The sequence below is a fragment of the Meriones unguiculatus genome, chromosome 19, assembly GCF_030254825.1.
Source record: "Meriones unguiculatus strain TT.TT164.6M chromosome 19, Bangor_MerUng_6.1, whole genome shotgun sequence".
Lineage (NCBI taxonomy): Eukaryota > Metazoa > Chordata > Mammalia > Rodentia > Muridae > Meriones > Meriones unguiculatus.
The window spans coordinates 40,928,610-40,951,029 of record NC_083366.1 but is presented as its reverse complement, the minus strand read 5'-3'; the positions used below and the strand labels follow the sequence as shown (position 1 = coordinate 40,951,029).

At 43.2% G+C, this 22,420-nt stretch overlaps 1 protein-coding gene across 2 annotated transcripts in view; it reads left to right on the top strand.

Annotated features, from left to right (window-relative positions):
* Positions 1 to 4,176: 4,176 nt before the first annotated feature.
* Scgn (secretagogin, EF-hand calcium binding protein) overlaps positions 4,177 to 22,420 on the top strand; it is a 39,456-nt gene continuing 21,212 nt past the window's right edge. The window contains exons 1-6 of one of the 2 annotated variants that reach the window (XM_021642854.2): positions 4,184 to 4,460; positions 5,521 to 5,591; positions 11,987 to 12,079; positions 15,120 to 15,209; positions 18,749 to 18,805; positions 19,408 to 19,485. In XM_021642854.2, the coding sequence (XP_021498529.1) occupies positions 4,379 to 4,460; positions 5,521 to 5,591; positions 11,987 to 12,079; positions 15,120 to 15,209; positions 18,749 to 18,805; positions 19,408 to 19,485 (471 nt within the window). In that variant the 5' untranslated portion in view covers positions 4,184 to 4,378. Of the gene's footprint in view, positions 4,461 to 5,520; positions 5,592 to 11,986; positions 12,080 to 15,119; positions 15,210 to 18,748; positions 18,806 to 19,407; positions 19,486 to 22,420 lie in introns of both variants that reach the window. The other variant, XM_021642855.2, reaches the window with a different exon arrangement.

Here is a 22,420-nt window from a genome sequence, read left to right as displayed (position 1 = left end):
CTTTACCAGGTCACAGAAGATGACAATGCAGGCACTCCTGATGAGATCTGATAGACTAAGATCAGAAGGAAGGAGAGGAGGACCTCCCCTATCAGTGGATTTGGGGAGGGGCATGCGTGAAGAAGGGGGAGGGAGGGTGGAACTGGGAGGGGATGAGGGAGGGGCTTATGGGGGATACAAAGTGAATAAAGTATAATTAATAAAATTAAAAAAAAGAAACATAAAAAAAAAAGGCCTGCAGGATACATACCTGTATGTTACTATTGTTGACTATCTCTGGGAGTTGAAATTATGAAGAAGTGTCCTTATTTTTTGTTGTTGTTGTTGTTTCTGAACTCCATTATTTAAAGAATGTGTACTAGTTGTATGTTTGGAAAGAAAACAAAAGCAGAAATATTAACAAATGTTAGCTCTACAGTGATTGATTTTAAACTTCTTATGATAAACACTGTCTCCTTCTGGATCTGTTCCCTTTGCTCCTCGGTGAAGATGACCCTTGAGGTACCTACTGATGTCCAGTAATGACCAGGAGAAAGCAGGTTGTGTTTCCAGTTCACAATATCATTGAGTTTATAAAATGGTGCAGATACATCAACTTAGAATTGAAAGCATGTGCCAAGGTTAATTAGCAATGCTTCAAATTATAGACTACTGCAGCTTCTTGTTCAACTAACCATTAATTAGCTATGCTAATGAGGAAAGCAGGAAATGATTGCAGGAGAAAAAAACACATCAGCTGGGGAAAAGGCAAAAAGGCTTCATTTTAGACCTTAGTTTCAACCACTGATTATTAAAACAAAGTTGACCACAATGACTTGAAGCACACACTTTTTTTTTTTTCAAAGTTGAGGTAGCAATAAAAATTTTTTTTAACTTGCTTAGATATTTTTTTTCCTTTGGAGACTGTCCTTCTAAGAAGCCATATCAAAATAACAACAACAACACAAAATGTAAACAATAGAAAACTAGTGGTGAAAGTGTGACCACTGGCTGCAGAACAATCCCCAGTGGAGATTTTAAAATGCCACTTAGAGCTTGCCCTCCGAACCACCTGATCTGGAGTCTCTGTGGGAGGAGTTGAGCCAGTCAATGAGCAACACACTTCTCCAGCTGGTTCCTGCTGCTCTTGAACTTTTGCTTTATCGCAAGGTCTCTGATTGGATGATAAGCCAGGGAAACCTTACCAGATAAACAGTCAGCCACGGCTCCTCTGCTGCTGCTTTCCAACCTTCCCTAATTGTTCTTTCCTCTGTCCAGAATTTCGATGATTATCTCAGAAGGAAACTCCACACAAACGGTGGCAGATATTCAAACAGAATCTACCTAGTGCCATGATAAATGCTTGCATTAAAATGAATATCTCCCTGGGGCTGACAAGATGGCTCAGGGGGAAAAGGCATTTGCTGCCAGACAGGTGACCTGAGTTCACCAAAGTTCAGTCCCTAGGACCCACATGGTGGAAGCAGAGAATGGACTCTCCTGACCTCTTTGTTCACTGTGGCATATGTAGACACACACACAATAAATAACATGTAATAACATTTAAAAGTAGCTCATAGGGTGGAAACAGCAGCCACCCAGAAGCTCCAGGTGCCAGGCACCACTTGGAACTTGCTTGTTCCTTTGCTTTCCAGTCTTAAGCAGCCCCTTAATTGCTTCCTTTTTCATTACTGTTTGTCTTCTAGTTTTGCTATGTACAGAAAGGAGCTTCTGTTGCCTCGCAGCACTGAATCCAACTATATGTACACTTTTGCACATTGCATTTTAATATTAATCTTATATTCTGAAAATTTTTTAGTTTTTTTGATGTGGTCTCTGTATACCTCATGCTGGTCTGGAAACTATAATCCTCCTTCCTTAGCCTAAGTCCTAACAGAAGTGTGTAATCACGAGTGGCACCTGAGAAATGCTCCGTGGCATAGGTTTTGTTTGTTTATCCCATCATGGAGTTGCACCCCTTCAATTACCTGGCCTGCTTTAGCTGTCCACCATGGCTTTTGGCCTTTGCCTTCTTCTATTACTGATCAGAAAGCAAGAGCAGTCTTCAACCCATTGAGTTCACTCAGGTTAATGTTCCTTAGGGATGTTTGGAATTGTATCCCATAATTTTCCAGAGTCACATATGGTTCCTGTGAGCACTGAGCTGTTTCCCTTTTCCTGCTACTATGCACTTCTCCAACACTTTCTCCATGAGGAACGGTATTTTTTTTCTTCCCTTTACCTAAACTATACTCAAAATTTCTAAAGTTTATTTCACTAAGAAGTTTCAATGGAAGACTGATCATTTTAGTATCTAATTTGTACTGCTTGCTTACTATATACTGTGCTAACAGTTTATAGCATTGTGTATTTAACTATTATGACAACCCAACAAGGCAAATGCTATTATAGTCTCATGTTTTCAGTAAGCTAAAACCCAGCAAAACAAAAACCAACAAACCAAACAATCAAACAAAATGCTTCTAAATAACCTGTGAAGCTAGTATGTTACAAAGCTGTGTTTTGAACCCAAGGATATCTTCTTCTTAACCATTTTAAGTATTATGGCATAAAATTCTTATTTATTTAGAATTTAAACATCACGCGTAACATCTTGTCACATTAGACTGCTCTTGATTATGAATTGTCCAAACTTGTCTTATTTTTTCTAAGTCCTTTTTAATGAACACAGTCACTCTGTCACTGGGCACGGCATGAAAGCAGCCGTGATTCATTGGGCATTTCCATGCATATCTCTGACCCTCACAGCAGCCCTCCAAGGAACACTTCATACTCTTAATTTTAAAATAGGAAAACTGAGGCTTAGATAGCTGAAAATGGTGGTCAATCACAGAGCTACCACTTGGCTCAGCCAAAGATCCTGAGCCAGAACTATTGGATGACTCTCATGCTCTTTTAACTACTGTTAAATGGCTTTTATCTGTGTGCTTTTTGAGACTATATTGAATGTTAATAGCACAGTGAGCAGGCCATAAAGAAAGGGTATTCCTGGACCAACTCTTATCCATTTTTTTTTCATTTTCCCCCTTTTCCTTCCTTCCTTCCTTTCTTCCTTCCTTCCTTCCTTCCTTATTTCCATCTTTCTTTTTTCTCTTTCTTTTTCTTTCTTTCTTCTTTCTTTCTCTCTCTATCCCTTCCTTCTTTCCTTCCTTCCTTCCTTCCTTCCTTCCTTCTTTCTTTCTTTCTTTCTTTCTTTCTTTCTTTCTTTCTTCTTTTTTTCTTTCTTTCTTCCCACATGGTAGCCCAGGCTAGCCTAGAACTCATGGTGTTCCTCAGGCTCTTCAGTGCTGGAGTTTCAAGTGTGAGTCACCACATCTGGCCTAATTTTTGCCTAACTTTCAAACTCCTTCTACTGACACCCTAGCAAGACGTTTTAAGTCAAGAGTCACCAGTGTAGTCTCTGTAAGCTCAGAAATCAGCTAGTCAAACAGTTCTGATCATTAGAAAATGTGTTCCTTTGTATGGTGGCTGGCATTTCATCTTAAAGTGGCTCTAAGGAGCCAAATGCAAACATCTGGAAATTCTGACATTGATTGCACTGTTGGGTAGACTCTTTAACATTTATTTTTGATACTGTGTGGCTAGGTTTGTCTTTGATTCAGCATTTTGCTTGTCTTTGTGTTTCTGAAACAGGATCTCTTTGTAGCTCAGGCCACCCTGGAACTCACTCTGTATTACAGCAGTCCTATCTCAGACTCCCGAGTGCAGGGACTACCAGTGTTTGCCATCCATGCCTGGCTCCTTTCGGCATTTTAATGGCGACATGTCAAGCCGCAGTGACTGTCGTGTTCTGCAGTAGGGAGGCCCTACAGTACATTACAGTACAGCAGTGTGTGTGTCCTCTGTTGCCTTGGCTCTCAGAGGCCACCTCTGAGCACTTTCACCCCTCTTCTTTCCACCCCCACACCCCACAGTACTGGCCATCTCATCTAATCCATAGGGTGCTAACACTGACACTTCTTTCAACTCGAGACACCGGACAGCCTTTTCCAGAAAACCCCTTGAGACGTTTGTCTGAAAGGTGAGTCAAACTGAGGTGAATGTTTTCGTGAGTTTCACAAACAACTAAAACGGAAAAGCAGCGAGCTGTGGACAGGAGAGACAGCTCTTTTCTGCTTGATCTCCCCAGCCCCCTCCCCTTTGAGCTAGCAGGCGGGAGCTCTGCCCGACGTGCGGGGCGGGGCAGGAGGATGCCAGTGGCGGGGCGGGCTCCCCGGTTGCCTGGTAGAGCCCGCCATCCAGGCTGCGGACTGCTCAGCGACGCCCAGGAACTGGACGCACTCGAGCCTGCCTTGCCCACTGGTTCCAAGCCAGAGAGGGAGGAAGCGGGCAGAGGAGAAGGGCAATACTGCTAGGGCACTTTACGGCCGTCAGCACCATGGACAGCGCACGCGGACGACCCCAAGCTCGTCTGGACGCTGCCGGCTTCTGGCAGATCTGGCAGCGCTTTGACAAGGAAGGTGAGTCGCTTTGGCCACTTGAGCGCCTAGGGTAGACAGTGAATTTCAGAACTAGTATTTCTCCTAAGCGCCTTTCCCTATAGGGAAAGTGGACCACTGCGTGCCTGATGAGTACACTCAGCGGACGCTGGTTTTACTCATCAAGAAAGCTTCTGAAAATTGTGTGGACTGAGGATTTTCCTGCTCCCCAACCCGCATGTGTGTGTGAGTGACATGCAGTTAATATATTAACAATATCATCACACACAAATTCGAGGCTTTTGGGCTGAGACCCAGCAATCTCGGGTTCTTCTGTAAATGTGATAGGTTTTCATTAGTGACTCTCATATTGTATTGCCCAGCCTCCACTCCCTAGAAAGGAGGATGGATTCTAACAACATTCAGATTTACCCTCCTCCTCTTCAGAACATGTCCTGAAAGATAAAACAGATTTGCTTGCCATTTGGCCTGGTCCGTTAGTAATTAAAGAGACGCAGGAAAACACCTGAAAGGCAGGTTTCCACACAAAAGCAAGGATTCAGCCTTCACCCCTGTCAGGATATTAGCGGACAGCTATTGAAGTAACAAGTGCGAGGAATGAGATGGCTCAGCCACTAGCATCATATACTACTCCTTCAGAAGACTCGGGTTTGCTCCCCACACCCATGTGGGGTGACTCAAAATGCCCTGTAACTCAACTCTAGCGGATCTAATGTTCACGTCCAGTCTCTAAGGGCACCTATACTGACTTGTACCCTTAACCCCTTGACACACATACACATAATTAAATACAATACAAATGTTTTAAGAAGAACTTTAAAAGGAGTGCATAGGGAACATAAAACAGACTAAGCCCAAGTCTATGGTAGCACATGTCTCTGATAGCAGAACTTGGGAGGTAGAGGCAGGAAGATCAAGAGTTCAAAGTCGTCCTCAGCTACATAGCCGAGTTTGAGGCTAGCTTGGGGTCTATGTGACAATGCTTCAAGCCCCTCTCACACCTACAATATTCTTTTAGACAAATACTGCCACATTTGTTCTTTATTAGTGACTATTATTTATGTTTACCTTTTTGCATTAGAAAAAGGTTACATAAGGGAGACAGACCTGGATGCCTTCTTTGACCATTTGCTGGCGAAATCTGGCACTGAGGTAAGTACTCATGGCACAGAGCATTCGAGTGTGTGTCTCTCAGCTAAACACAAGCATGGACCTGGCCTTGTGTTGATTTGAAGCTGTAATCCCATCTGACCTCATTTTCTCTTTGCATGTAACATTACTCCCTCTCCTAGCAACGTAAAGAGCTTTAGGCAGGTTTTATAAAAGGTACGAGCACATCAGGCATGCTGGCCACTGATTTTCATTGAAACATCTGTCATGCAGTTAGAGTGCCTAACTTTTGTGGACTCAGTCAACTCTAATTTGAGTGTTTCCTTGGTTACATCTCTGCTAATGGATTTCAACAAGAGGTAGGGTAGCTCGTAGATCAAAAGCACAAAAGAGTGGAGAAGATATTACGAGTTTTATGGTTCCGTGTTCACACATGACAAACAAGCCATTTAAAAGCCATTTCCCCATGATCTGTTTGGTTAAAAGAGGTTGTGGATTTCTCATGAACCAGAATGAAACCACTATGCTCAGGGTCAGATATAAATGTAAAGCAGTTTACCCAGATGGTAAATCTGGCCGGGAGAGATGAGAATTAACTCTAGATGGTTCTTGTACCAAAGGAGAGGGGAAAAAAATTAACATAGAGACACCAAAGGTCAGGCTGGTGTGTGATTGACATTCAACATGGAGAGAACTCCTTTTCAAAGTGGACATTATAGGAGGAAAGGGTCTGGGGCTGCTGTGTGAATTGTCTGTCTCTACAGGGAGGAACACTGATGGGTACATAGTCCCACTTGAGAGCCAACCTAGATGAGTTCAGGGAAAGGTATCAAAAGGTGGCACAGCCAGCTGAGAAATGAAAACCAAATTATACCAAACCAAAGCCACCTCTTGATCTCCCTCTGTTTGCCTCTTGTATTTTGTGCCTCTTTCTGTCTCTTTGTTCTGCCCGCTTCTGTGTTCTATGCCTCTCCATGCCTGTTACTGCATTCCTAGCTCTCTGACCTCTCTGTGCCTCTAGTGTGATCTTTGTGTATTTCTCATCTGTTTCTTGAATTCTCCACTTCCACTCTGCTTTTCAAAGTTTTCTGTTTTCTCTCCTATCCCCAGGTCTGTTATTTCTCTTTTTCTCTTTCCTGTCTCCCTGTCTCGACTCTATTTCTGCTTTTTATTTTTCAATCCTAAGTTTCTCTTCTCCATTCTCTGTCTGCTTTTCTCTTGCTCTCAGAGTCTTTCTTTCCTTATTCTCTTGTCTCTCCTGCTATGTGCAGCCTGTGAGGCAAAGGCTGGCAGGTGAGAGGTAAGCCATGAGCTCTTCCTGCCCTCTGTCCAGATCTTTGTGTATGCTTCTCTCCAGCCTTCATTATTGCCTTTGCACCAGCCCTGTGTCTGGCTGAAGAAGAATCCAACAACTAAGACTCCTATTACCACTTTGTCACCCAGTTTCCCATGCCAGAAGCTCACTCTGAAGCCTCTGAGCCTTGAGAACGCAAATGCTTGGGCTATGGTTTGACATGAATCCATGATTTAGACAACACTTACTCAACTGTGGATGGGGGAGGCGTTTGAAAAAAGCAAACAGAGGAAGATTAAAAAGCATTCAAAGTTCCCAAACTCTAAGACAGGATGGTCACTTCCGAAAAGAATTATCACTGAGAGGCCAGAGGAAGGATCTTGATGGCTGGGGGAGTTCAGCTGTTATAGAGCTTTGCCTAACATGTCTAAAGCCCTGGGTTTTATGTCTTGTGCTGCATAAGTCAGGCATGGCAGCAAGCGCCTGCAATCTCAACACTTGGGGAAGTTAAGACAGAGGGATCAGCAGATCAACGTCTTCTTCAGTTACATAGCAAGTTGAAGTTCAGCCTGAGATACAGGAGACCCTGTCTCAGATAAGTTACACGCACACAAGGAAGTACAAAAATAAGGGGTTTATTTATTCTGAGAGAAGAACTATGAGGCTCCTCACAGTGAGCTATTTGCTCACCGATCTCACTGAGCACTTAACCTGCTCCATAAAGCCAAGGAGATGGCTGCTGCTATAATGGCTTCGTGTTGACCTGCTTTGACATCTAATTTTCCACTAACAGCCAAGTTGTTGACGTCCTATGGGAATGGCCAGGCCAGCAGGGCACGAGCACTTTGCAGTTTTTATAGAGGGGAGAGTAGTTTGCCTTCTGTGGTCATGCTCTCCATCTCAGCCATGCAGTTGGTACCCATTCAGACTTCTGTGCGACTTATTTTGTTATTCTGTGACAAAATATATGAAAAAGCAACTTAATAAGTAAGAAGGGTTTATTTTGGGTCTCAGTACAAGGGTACAGTTCATCACGGTATTGCTGGTCACTTGGTACATCCGTGGCGACAAAGCACAGGGAAATGAATTCTGGTACTCAGCTCACTTTCTCATCGTGATTTAGTCTCAGACCCCAGCTCACTGGACAATGCCATCCACACTCAAGGGTGGGGTGGGGGTGGGGTCATCTCTCCTTAGTTAAACTTTTCTAGGAATGCCCTCACGGACTTGCCCAAAGGTTTGCCTTCAGATCTCATCAACTTCACAACTAAGACTGCTTATTACACTCTCCTCGTCGACACACGAGTATGACGTTCCTCTCATACTCTATTCTACGCTGGGAACACCTCACAGGCAGACTCGGCAACCTTTGTCAGGTTTCTAGGTATTCCTTAATGCAGTCATGCTGGCACCATCACCAGACAAAGAGGTGGCCTATGGGACTGAGACCAGACAGGTTACTCCACATTTAGAGTTTTAACACACGAAGGAACCAGGTTGGCAGGACATCTTGGAAACGAAGGAAACCCTCTTCACCTTCCACAGGAGAAAGAGAATGCTGGCGTTTGTCTCTGACAGCCCACTTTACAGAAGCCTCATAGTTTGAGCAAGAAATACCTCAATGTGTAGGCAGAGTCTAATATTTATCTTAAACTCCAGACATAGAGCTGGGGCCAATGTGCCATTAAAATACCCTGGTTCTGGATTTCCACGTCCACAAAGTGTGAAGAACTGTGTCGAGCCAACACAAGTAGAAAGTGCATTCTAGCAGTTGAAGCACCCACCGGGCACATGTCCTTGTGATGATGTGGCCTTGGGCCTTTATTATACAGCCTGTTTGTCTGACATTCACTAGTGGGTAAAGGAAGATATATTTCTTTTTAAAATGTCTTTATCTGCATTGGTGTTCTGCTTGCATGTGGGGTGCTTGCATATGTGAGGGTGTCAGCTCCCTAAGAACTGAAGTTACAGACAGTTTGGTCTGCCACGTGGGTGCTGGGAGTTGAACCCAGGTCCCCTGGGAGAGCAGCCCGTGCTCCCAACCACTGAGCAACCTCTCCAGCCCCATGAAGATATATTTTCTAATCATGTAAGAAATTGAGATTGAAAACAAACTATGGTAATTTCCAGCTTGTGAGAGCAAGTTTTCCAAGCTGTTGACTTTGGAGAGTGCCGTAAGCCATGTCCTCATGCCACAGGTTCTGGGGGAAAAGAAAGGCATCTGTGGAGAGAAGGTGGTCATCTCAGGAACCCACAATATTTACTCAGGGTGACACAAATAGCTCAGGTACTGCTTCCTGTTTTGTCACCAGAGGCTTTAGTCTCAGCTCACTAATGTCCCCTCCCACGTTTTTTTCATTTGGTGTGAACTCACTTAGGAACATACTCGGTTTTTAAACAAGGCTCTTCACTATTCCCCATTTATAATCTTCAAATGAATACATTTGGTTGATGTACTTACAGAGTCAATCTGTCTAAGTCTTCTTATTTGGATCATTTAATCATTATTTTAATCATTCTAAATATAAAATGAAAGCCGTCAGCCTGGCAGATGGCTTTGGTGTGGCTACAGCACACAAGTCCATTTGATTAATGGGTTGTCTTGATATAAATACAGTGTTTCTGCTTTGGCTTAAAATTTTAAAATAACTGCTTATTTTATCCAATCTTATGTTTTTACTAACAAAAGTTCTTGGTTTTCATACAGTCTTGTCTCTGTGAAGTTTATTCCAAATGAAACTTATTCCACACTTGCAGGTGGGGACTTGAGACATTGATTTCCTTGTTTTTTTTTTCTCATGCACGCACTTCCTTCAGTTCTTATGACTGAGTCTCCTCCTTCCAAGACAACAAAGGTAACAAGTAAGAAACAAGTAACAAAGGCAAAGAGTAAGAAACCTTCTTCCTGTAATTAGTGAGACAGGAGTCCAGTTGCCAGGGACTACTTTTTTGCACTGATGTCTGGGTCTTCCCTGGCATTAAGTTGATTCTATTGATCTAAGTACCAGGACTCCCAAGGACTGTATTTTAAGCTTAAGGGTCTTTTGAAGTTTATAGATAAGCCAGGATGTCCAAGGACTGCCTGAGTTCAAAGACATCAATCAATGATGTTCAGCCAAAGTTGGAAACTTACTTAAAACATGAGATTGCTTTTCTTGGTAATATGACTCTGGTTCTCCACTGTGAACTATGTAGATGAGAATGTCTTCTCACAGTATCAAAAGGTTGGACACACCTGAGAATCATGTTCAACTAATTGCTGAACCTCACTTGAAAGTGCCATGTCAGTCTGAGTCACTATTGCCCCCCTTGTCACATCACTCTTTCTTCCTGTTCAATGGGCACATTGAAACAACAGGCTTCCAAATCTGGCGCCTCAGACACTCTGATCCTTTCTCTTTCACTCTTCTAAATCAGCAAGACTGATCTGGAAGGCACATATACCCTGAATGAGGGTAGCAACAGGCAATGGTCATGAATTGGATTATTCCTCTTGTCGAATCTCCAGATGAGGAGAAAAGGGGAGTTGGTGTCATTCTTCAACCTGGTTGTACACTCTTGGAAGCATGCACCATATGAACAGTGCAGCTGAAGGGACTGGTTCCAAAACAAGAAGACACTGATAATAAACTAGTCAAGTAAAAACAGAAATCCAAACCACAGCCGACACAACACACTACACACACACACTACACACACACACACACACACACACACACACACACACACACCCCTTCAAAGAAGAAAGTGGCAGAAGGCCAAGAAATGAAGCCAACAGCTGCAAGGTACAAGGACTTTTTCTGTCTCCCATAGCTGCTGTGCAGACTCAGTGAGCTTATGGAAAGAGCTTAGCTTCATGCTCATCTCCTGTTTGATACCCTCCAAATTTGTATTTCCCTGCCCAACCTTTCTGCTCTGAATTCTGTGTAGTTAGCTTCCCTCCCTACCATCTCCATCTCCTCATCATTGTGGACACTGTCCGAAGAGAAGCTGAATGGAAGGAAAATCAAGACAAAGGTGCCCTCTGGCAGCATGGGCCAAGCCTGTCTTGCTGTCATGTTCCCAAGGCTGGCATTATGTGTGGCAGTGCATTGGGGAAGTCAGTAGAAAGCAGTGTGGCCTGGGCTTGTACTAAGCCCCAGACTTGGGTTGAGCTAATGTGTTTTTGTGGATCCTGTTCTGAATGAGATAGGAGTAACGAATGCGTAGGCCATTCCAGACTCCTTTTTTATTTGAAGATTTTTATTTCCCAGTGCAGTCTACAGTCAGTCTTGAGAATTCTGAGAAAGGGCAGCATCTCGGTTAGTCCAAGACCACCAAGCAAATGCCCTGCAAATCCAGATGAGGGAGGCTTCCAGGGAGGCCTCCAGAAGCTGAGTCAGCCTTACCAAGGCACCAGCATGCACGGTGGATATTCGGGTCACACTTCTTCTCAGCCCTGGTAATTTATAGCTGATGAACTTGGCACCTCCTGAGAGTGGTGGTAAGGAGAAGGATTTAGTATAAACCCCAACAACTACGGACTCAGAAATGGGTAATGTTTGGGATCACCTCTACCTCGGGGCTCTTGCAGGCCAATTCCTTCTTCATTGCTAGTCATATATGTCAAATTCCCTGCACTGACCTTGGCGTCTCTAGGGAAGATGATTGAAGAGAGGCGCCTGTAGGAAATATTATTCATGGGAGGCGGCTGGGATATCTTTAGTAACACAGCATCTACTTTATTTCTTTGCCTTCCTTCTAAATTATTTTTATCTTGCAATTATTTTTCCCCAACAGAGAAGCTAAGGGGTACTCAAAGCTGGACTGTTTAGTTAAAAAAAGAAAAAAAGTAAAACCTCTGAGTCTTTGGGAAGAACTCTCGTACATTAGTTATAACTCAGTCTTTGCTTTCACCCAAATAGATGATGATATTGAAATGCAGTCTTTTAATGTCCACTGTAGTCTCTAAGCCTCTTTACATCTCTTTTACTTGCTGTGGCTATTGATAGGTGACTGGTTGATCAGGAAATGTCTGTCACTGCTCTGCCTTCTGGAAAAGACAAAATCATTAAGTGGTTAGAGAAAACGTGGTGATCAGTCTGCGTGCTGTGAATGCTTGTGGTCGTGGGGCTTTAACGGAGCTGGACGTGGTTTGTTGCAGGACACTCTCGTGGAAGAGAATGTGCAGAAAGTGAAACAACAGTTAATGGCTGCCCATGACGTCTCTAAAGAAGGTCGCATACCGATGAAAGAGGTAGTTCCATTACCACACACCTCATGTCCTTATACTCATGAGAAGCCATTTCTTATAAAAGATAATGGAAGACAGACGTGGTAACTCATGTCTGGCACCCCCTCATTCAGGATGCTGAAGTAGGAGGATTACCGTAACTTTAAAACCAGCCTCAGCTACTGAGTGAGTTCCAGGCCAGCTTGTCTTGTTGGTTTTGTCACTTCAAAACAACAAAACCAACAAGAACAGCAAAACACCTTGCCTCAAAACAACAAAACCACAAGAACAACAACAGAGAAGTCAGCAAATCTTGCACTCAATTGAGAATGCCTCCAACAGAATTTTTGCAAGGCTGTTGGCTTAGAAAATATTTTTGAAATAATCTTTCCTTTGTCATATGCATTTTTTGTTTTTGTTTTTATTTGAGACACAGTTTCTTTGTATAGTAGTGTTGGCTGTCCTGGACTTGCTTTGTAGGCCTGGCTGGCCTCGAATTCACAGCTATCTGCCTGCCTCTGCCTCCCTGAGCACTGGGATTAAAGGTATGTGCCACCACACCTGGCTTGTCATCTGCTTAGGAATAAAGAATCTACCTACCTTCCATTCACTTATGAAGTTGCATCTCATTTAGTCCAAGATGGCTTGGACCTCACTGTATAGCTGAGGGTGACTTTAAATTCTGGATCTTTCTTTTTCCACCTGTGAAATGCTGGGATTACAGGTGTGTGTCACCGTGGGTAGCTGTGTGATTCTTTTGACATTTTAAGCAGACCAACCAACATTCACACCAGTTCAGTTCTTAGAGTGTTTCTGACCCAACGTTTCTCTGTATACCATCCCATGCCAATCGAATCTTGGCAGTCAGAAAACATTTACTGAGCATGAATTGAAACCTCTGCATCAGCTCCTAGGGAAGGGTGAAAAATATATCTCCCAGAAGATCATTAAGAATAAAACGGAGATCAAGTATGGTTCTGCACACCTTTAATGCCAGCACTAGGGAGGGAGAGGCAGGCAGATCTCTATGTTGAGGCCATCGTGGTCTAGAGAGTAAGTTCCAGGACAGCCCTACACCCATGGGAGAAACCCCTGTGTCAAAGCAAAAAAAAACAAAAAACAAACAAACAAAAAAAAAAAAACAAGAAAAAAGAGGCTGGCCATCTAGCTCCTGCCTGGCAGGTGTAGTGGTGTAGTGCCAACAATGCAACGAACAAAAGCCCACCAGAAAACACCTTGGTTTACTTCAACTCCTTTTATTAAGCGTCTACTAAAGCAACTTAGCCATGTAGTGCCTGCCTGCCACAGTCTTCTGGCCCTATTATTTCTCTTCCAGTTAGAACAGGATACACTGGGAGACATGCATAATTAGGTGTGTTTGTTGTTGTGTCACTTGAGAGAATATGCTTGCAAGACCTGGATGGCATAGACCAGTCACTCACAGAGTGTGGCTATGATTAAATGAAGAGATGTAGTAATGATGAGATGGATGAGGGTGTTACTGCTATAGTACACATTACAACTTTACTGTGTGTGTGTGTGTGTGTGTGTGTGTGTGTGTGTGTGTGTGTATGTCTGCTTGCCTGTTTGGGGTATATATGGTATAGGCATGTATGTGAATGTGTGGCCCATGAGCACTCATATGAAAGTCAGAGGAGGACTTCCTTGAATTGCTTTTTATTTTACTTCCTTCAGACAGACAGAGCCTCACCTCAACCTGAAGCTTGCTGTCTTGGCCAAGACAATTGACCGTCAAGCCCCCATGATCTGTATGTCTCTGCCCCTCAACGCTACAGTTACAGGCACATAGGTGCTGAGGACTTGAACTGAGGTCCTCATGCTTTGCTCTCATCAAGTGTACAGTGAGTCATTTCCCCCAGCCTCGCAATTAAAACTACAAGGAGTATACACTGAAATGATGAAGAGCCTATTGTATGGTTACTAATTATTATCAAGACTTTTGAACTGGAAATGACTGAATGAGCTATACCTCTATGTGGCTGACAGGGCAATGAGTTTGTCACATGAGTAACTGGTACATTCTGGACCCACTCTGTGACATTGCACAAAACCCAGAGGAAGTTACTTTTATTCATGGGGACAATTGGGAAAGAAGACAATAGATGATTTAACTGGCCCAACCAAAGTTGCCTGTGTGCTGAGACAGTGCTGCGCTCACTAGGGAAGAAGACGTTACTCACAGACCATGTGAAGTAAACCAAACAAATCGGTGCTTTCTGTAGGAAGGCAGCTAGCTGAATCAACACAGTTGCATATTGTAGAAGATAGACACTGAGATGTTAAAGGGTATAAACCACAGCCAGCACTTTGGGATCTAGGCAGAGAAATCACTCCTACTTCTGCATCTGGCACTCAAGAACTCTGCCATCTATAGCACCCAGCCAGGAAAACGCAGAGGTTCAGTGTGGGCTTGAGAGTGTGGGTTCGTGACAGACTCTACCGCTTAAAGTAAATGGAAGAAAAAAATACTAAAAATGGTGTGTCCCTGTTCAGGTGTGTGTGTGTGTGTGTGTGTGTGTGTGTGTGTGTGTGTGTGTGTGTGTCTTAGAGCTGCTTGTCAAGGTAATTTAAATTAAACCAGGTGTGGTGGCTAACTGTCATAATTCCAGCACTTGAGACTCTGAGGCAAAAGACCTATCATAAAAGTGCAATGCTGTTCCTGGCCATCATTAAGACTCTGTCTCAAAAAGCAGCAAAACAAAACAAAACAAACCAGAAATGATGACTGATTCGGCATGTATGAACCTTAGAGCAATACTTACTTTCTAATATAAATAGATTAATTATCAGCTTAGAGGTAGAGGTCCTTAGAGAAGCATGTAGAACACATTAAAGGATAAACAAATTCACCATCACCGTTACTGCTGTTGTTATTTTCTGTCTCGAGCTCTCCGTAGTTTCGTAGCTAATAGGAATACGGTACTTTTTGAAAGAAGCAATAATTGAATGATGGTCCAGGGCTTAGAGCTGTAAGCACTGCATGCTTTGCTTCTCAAATGAACAATGGTAAGAGTCCATGACTCCTCCTCTCTGTTTCCTGTAGCTTGCCAGTTTGTTTTTATCTGAGGATGAAAATTTCCTCCTGTTCTTTCGCCTGGAAACTCCCTTGGATAACAGTGTGGAGTTCATGCAGGTGAGTTCCTGTCTCCGTGGGGAAAGAGGGAGCAGCTGCCATCCATTCCTCTGTCTGGCCGCTAAGGGAGAGGTATACCTGGAGGATAAGGACAAGCAAATAAGGCTCCAGGAGAGCTTATTTATTTCTCCTATTACTGGTCTGGACTGCTTCTGAGCTGGAAGTTTCTTTAGTTGGGGCCAGAGGAAGGCCTACACCAGTGTCAGGCAGGTAGGTGGAAAGGATAAGATAGAGGAGCTAGGAAGCTGCAGTAGGGATCTGTAGAGGCTGGAGAAGCCTTCTAAAGACACAGCACAGTCAAAATACAATTTGCTTGAGTGTTGATCCAGTCAGTGGACCTTGTACGGCCTAAAAATTAAAGACATTATTGATGGTTTCTCTGGCTTCACTGCCCCTTAGATGCCCACTTCCTCAGCCTCTGGAGAGTGACTGTTACATTGGTGAAGAACCTCAGGGAAGTACAGGTCAGAGTTTGTCCGAGGCCACAGCTGTAGAGCCATGACAGCTTCATAGCTGGTTCACTCCTAAAATATTACCATGGTTTAGCATCCTTTGAACAATTGTTTATCCTGCTGTTAAACTGTACAAGCATGTGCATAGTGAACTCATAGAATTGATCTGAATGGACCACAACTATATCCCTGTAATCCAAGACATGAGAGATAAAATAATTGTACTTTTTCAAAAGCAATAAGATTGGTAAAGAGAGTGCATAAAAACGTAGAGTGAAATGCGCAAGTCTTCAGATTACCACTGAGGTTCGCAGTCCTGCGCTGTGGGAGAATGTCACGGAAAGTAACTGCAAAAATTCAATCTGGACTAGGCTTAACTTTTAAACAGTTTTTCCCTTTTGACTGAATGGTTGGGCTTCTTATGAACATTGCTCCACATCATAGGCCCGTCAACAGAAACAACAGAGAAAAATCCCAGTCCTGAAAAACACTATGCATCACTATAAAGCAAATCTCTACAGAATAATGACAGAGGAGACTCAGTTTAATGCTGGGTATCTTCCTCAAGTGGTCTCTACCTCATCTATCTATCTATCTATCTATCTATCTATCTATCTATCTATCATCTATCTATCATCTGTCTATCTATCTATCTATCATCCATCTATCTATCATCTATCTATGTATCTATCATCTATCTATTTGTTGATTTATTTACTTTTGCAATGAAATCTCTTACTGAACATGGAACTCATGTCTAGGAGCCCCAGGATCTTCCTGTCTCCACCTATCAGAGCCAGGATTATAAGTGCATGATGTCACCTACAGATTTTTCACATAGGTGCTAAATATCTGAACTCAGCAAGTCTGAATAAAGCAAGCACTTTGTCCACTGTACCATCTCCTTTCCTCTCCCCCATTTTTTTGTGTCTTAAATCTCCTTCTTCGTGTTTCTCCTATTTTATAGGGTGTCATCTTTCCTATGAGTCTGTTTTTTTTTTTTTGTTTTTGTTTTTGTTTTTCTTGCCTGGGCATCTTTTTATTTTGTATTCTTAAAAACAGGCTTACTGATTATTCACTTAAAATTTTTAGTTCTCCAGTGACTCATATGCAATGATTATTATAAGATCATTAAATGGAGACAACTTGGAGACAAGCATTGTAAAAATGAATGCTTCTTAGAATTACTTGACGTTTTCACCAATGAGTATACTTACATTTAACACAGATTTTGTAAGCCTGCCTAAATCAATCACAAACGACACAGGCTGAAATGAATGACATTTCCAACTAGTTCTCATTAAATATTAGTGTCAGAAACAGTGTCTCACATTACCCCTGCAGGGCCTACAATCTGATTGTGTCTAGAAATTAAGACCATGGCAGATGATATATTTGTTATTCTCCTGATGCTATGACAAAATCTCCAACAAAATCAAATTAAGGAAGGGTTCGTGTTAGCTTGCAGTTCAGTGCATCAGTGCTGGCCTCAACCATCAAGAGAGAAGGTGTCTTAGTTGGGGTTTCCAGTGCTGTGAAGAAACACTATGACCGTGGCAACTCTTATAAAGGAAAACATTTAATTGGGGCTGGCTTACAGTTTCAGAGGCTTAGTCCATTATCATCATGGCTGGAAGCATGGCAGTGTGCAGGCAGACATGAAGCTGGAGGAGTCTTGATCTGAAGGAAGGCAGCAGAATAAGACTGTTGGACTGTGTCCAACCCTGGTCATAGCTTGAGCATATATAACCTCAAAGCCCCAGCTCCACAGTGACACACTTCCTCTAACAAGGCCACATCTCCTCCAGTCGGGCCACAGGTCCTAATAGTGCCACCCCCTATGGTCAAGCATTCTAACACATGAATCCAAGGGGCCACACCTCTTCAAACCACCACAGATGGCTTGCCACTGTGAAGCTTTAGGTTTTCTGAGACACGATCTCTATGTAGCCCACACTGGCTTTGAACTTGTAATCCCCCTGCCTCATTCTCCAAAGCTCTAGGATTATAAGCATCAGGGCCAATTGCTTGGTTTTTTGTTTTGTTTTGTTTTGTTTGTTTTTGTTTTTTGTTTTTTGTTTTTTTGGCAGGTTAATGCTGTGTAACCCAGGCAGTTAATGCTGTGTAACCCAGGCAGTGCTAGGGTTACACGAGAAAACTCGTCTTGCTCTTAGAATCTTTACTCCCCCCAAAGTTCATCATTTCACCAAGACATTACTCTGTAGCATTTTAGTTGTAAATAGGTAACAGCCACATTTTCCACTTTGTGTTGCCTCAGAGCTGTCTCTCAGTAGTACAGTTCTCTGAGTAAGCCCACCTCTGTGGTCCAAGCTCAACAGGCATGCCTAGGACACATTTGTTTTGCTTCTTTGTCTTGTGGGGTCTCTTAGAACCTCTCTCACGTTCTTGACAGCTCGGCGCTATATTTAAAGCAGTATTTGCATAGTATCTTGCACTTCTGGATTTTTAACACAAAGAAGATATTTCTGTGCCATCTTCAACAGAAGTCTCTTATCTTAGGATTCTATTTTGAGTTTTCCAATGGAGGCACAGTCCTCTTGGGTGGCTCTGGAAGATCTCAGGGATGCACCTTCATCTCTTCCAAGTTCCACCCAAACAGTTACTGTCACCCCAGCTAGCCTTGATCTCCACAGGAAATGTCTTATTTGTATCCAGTTAGGGACCATTTTCAGATGCTGAATCACAGGAAACCAGTATAAGTCAATACCCGAAAATACTCGGGGACGTTCGGTGTTCTGCTTTGAATGTGAAAGGTCCTCCCTGGCTCACGTGTTTGGACACTTGGTCTCTGATTGCGGTAGAGCCTGACTGGAGCAAGTGGGTCGCTGGGCCTCGACCTTGAGGTTTCATAGCCTGGCCCTACTTTTTGTCCATTCTCTGCTTCCTGACTGTGGATATAATGTGACCAGCTGTTTTGAACTCCCACAGCTGAACCTTCTCCACCACGAGTGGGTGTATTCTCTTGAACCATGAGCTGAGATAAACCCTCTATTAGGCTTCTTCTTGTCAGGTAACAAGAAGTCAGGTAGCTAAGACTTGAGAGTAATGGCTCTCGTGTGTTTGCAGATTTGGCGCAAATACGATGCAGACAGCAGCGGCTTCATATCAGCTGCTGAGCTTTCCGTGAGTATCAGTGGGAAGTATCACTGGGTGAAGGGTTGGTTTGGTCATCTTTGGGGGGAATAGATATATATCTGTGGGTCTAAGACATGCGGCTTTGAATTTGCTACTTTAAAAGGAGAGTGAGCTGGCAATGTGGCTCAGCCAGTAAAATGGCATAAGCCCAATGTCCTGAGTTCAATTCTTGGAGCCACATAAAGGTAGAAGGAGAAAACAACTCCACAGAGTTGTCCTTTGACTTCCACATGCTCTTGCGCAGCCCCCTGTGTTAGTCGTGTGCATGCATGCACACACAAAGCACAATAATAAATTAAAATTTAAAAATGTGTAAATAAATGAGGAAATAAGTAAAGGAGAGCGCTTGTCATGCTGCTGTCTTTGGGAAAGAGGTGAATGAAGCTTTTATGACATGTTTTTGTGCTTAGAGTTCCTCTCTGAGTTCCAAGAGCATCTTTCAATGGCAGCCCTCCTTGCTCTCACTTAATGCTTATTTAATGTTTTACTTCCTCCATGAAACAAATTGCAATCCCCACCCAACTGAAAAGATCTTACACAGTTTGTATTTTATTTTCTCACTGTGTTCATTGTCACCCTTGGTTTCACAGAACTTTCTCCGAGACCTTTTCCTCCATCACAATAAGGCCATTTCCGAGGCTGACCTGGCAGAGCACAGCAGCACCATGGTGAGTGAGAGTGTGGGGCCTGTGGGGGAGCTGGCTCTTGCTTCCTCATTTCCCTAGGGAATGCTTGCTGATAGATGGCTGCGTGGGAAGAGCCTGGCTCTGGAACAGTGCCTGAAAATGAGCTGTTGTAGCCTCTTTCTTGGAAACAGATGCATGTATTTGAGAGAGAGGGGGCAGAGGCCGTCCAGCTGCCTTTGGGAGAGACCCAGAAATGTCCAGAAAATGTTAGGTTTTGTTTAAGCCCCTTGTTAGTGAGCTCAATGGTCATTAAAGTCACACAGAAACAAGTAAACACAGACTTGTACCATCAGGACTCAGCAGGTGGACATGGCGAGTGGTGATTCTACTCATCAGGCCTGTGGGCTCAGAGCAGAGGCAACTCAGATGGGGACATGCTTATTCCCTGCAGCCGTGACCTAGGAAAGTGATAAACTGGTGCTTGGGCAGTGCCAGGGCAAAGCCTGGCACTTTCACTGGCATAGGTTGATGCCTGTGAAGCACTTTGCATTCCATGGAGAGCACAGGTGCCCCGTCGTTGTTTGCTATTATTGCAGTTCACGGCCTTATTTCATAGCCTTTTTATGGTGTTTTGACCCAAATGACCATGAGAGGATTTCAGCATCGAGCTCCTTGGAAATTAATAGAAAAATGTTGCATCTGGTGGGCTCCTTGTAGCCTTCCATTTCAGTGCTCACTCAACAGTGCTCTCAACAGTTTGGGGCTGAACTGCACCTGTTGTGGTTCCAGTCTCTGCCTGTCTCCGGCGCTGTGTTTTATTCTCATCACATCTGCAGATTTCTTAATTAGTAAGCCTGTGACATCTAGACACAGTCTTAGTTGTACACTGTAGGAGTGTCGCATTTGTTTTATACTTTTAATTTAATGCTTGTTAGAATTTCATAGTGAGTACTGTGCTTACATCACTTCTTTTTTGAACCAGTGTCTCTGTTTTACATTTAGGTACAAAGCATGCTTGAGCAGAACTTATGAGAAGTTGGAGCATATCCAACTGAGAACGATGAATGGGATGCTGTTAAAATGTGGGGCACCGTGCTGGCACACACGTTTGGGGGAGGCAGCATGCGTATGCATGGGAAGGCATGAGGTCGGCGTTAGGTGTCATTCCTCCAGCACCATCCCATAAAAAATGGAAATCTCTTACTGACCTGAGGTTTATTGGTTAGCTGGCTAAGCTGACTGACAAGTGATTCCCAGGGATCCTCAATTTGTTTTCCGGTGCTGGGACTACCCACATGCTTCCAGCCCTGCATTTTAAACATGGGCTCTAGTAGTTAAACTCAGGTCCTCAGCATGCAGAAGCTCTTTGCCCACAGATCAACTTCTCCAGTCCCATATGTAAACTTTTAAGTGAGTTGCTCAAATACTGAAACTCATTTTAAAGATTAGTTAACCAAGAAGAGTTAAGTTTCTCAGCCAAAGGCACCATGAGGCTAAGCTTCATGGATGTGTGCTCTGGACAACTCTGGACTCTGCCTGCTTTGGGAAAAGAATGCTATCTTGACCATGATGACCTGTATGTAAGAAAAGATGATGCCTAAGAGGGAACCAAATCCCAGGACAGGATATCAAGGAAGCATTTTGGCTTCTTACAACGCATATTTGTTCTAACTGAATGCCGGATGATGTTGGGAATCCCGAGTAGACAAGCTCAGCACTGAAAGGAGGGTGGGGCTGTCCCAGGAGCAGGAACAGCTGTCCCTGTTCAAGAGCCTCTGAGATGCTTCCGACCTAAGCGCCAGTGAGTGCTGTCGTGGAATAAACACAAAAGGAAATTAGTTCACATCTTTCAGGCGACTAGACTAGAGAGGCCTTGAGCATATTTTAAACATCAGTTGAGCAGAATGTTAGCCTGTCTGTTGTTATCTCAATTTAATTAATTTGTAAAACAAAAACTACGCGATGAATGTATTTACATTTTAAATCTCTAGAAGCTTTCTGGCATGTCTTTCAGCTTGAAGCTGATTGAGCAGAGGGCTTCTGCCCACCGCCAGACAACAATTCCAGTCTCTGCTTTGTGCTTCGTAATATAGCTCAGCTAATTTTTTTTTCTACTTTTCTTCCTGTGGTTCTGTGCTTCCTTCAAGATTCAGTTAGAAGCTATCTTTTCCTAGGAAATGCTCACAACCTCCTTTCATAGTGAAAGACAGTATCACTCTCTGTCTAGTCTATTGCCCACATCACAGTCATTCGCTTAAGTTATCCCACAAATTCGTGTTAAGTGCTTTTCATGCTCCAGGCATGAGTCTAGTCACTGGGGATTCAACAGAGGAAAAAATAGGAAAGGAAAGGTTGGGAGCAAACAATACAAGCAATAAATAATAAATTGTATTGCATGACAGAGAATGAGTGAAGTAGAGATAGCTGTGCCAGCATGGTAGAGAACTGAGGGTATCCTAGTTTCACTTATGTTGCTATGAGAAAATATTCTAACAAAAGGAAAATTAGTGTAGAAGGGGACTTATTTCATCTTATAATTTCAGGTTTTGCTGTAGGGCAGTCAAGGCAGGAACTTTGAGATGCTAGTCACATCACATCCACAATCAAAGGCAGAGAGAAATGAGTGTGTTTCTATGCTCGCTTGCTTGTTTGTGCTTATCTTGCTTTCTCAACTAGGCTAGGGACCCCTGCCTAGGGAATGGTACCACCCATCATGGACTGGGTTTTTCCACATCAATTAACTTAAGATAATGATGCATAGACATGCCTCAGGAGAACCCAAATGTAGATGATTCCTTGCTGTGACTCTCCCTGGGAAATTCGAGGTTGTATCAAGTTGACAATTAAAGCCAACCATGACACACATAGCAACCTTATAGCCTACAGCAGCATCTTAATGTCCAAGTTCCTGATCTCACAGAAGTCTGACACTTCATGTACTTAATGTACATTTTTCTTAGTATAAAGTGAACTGAAT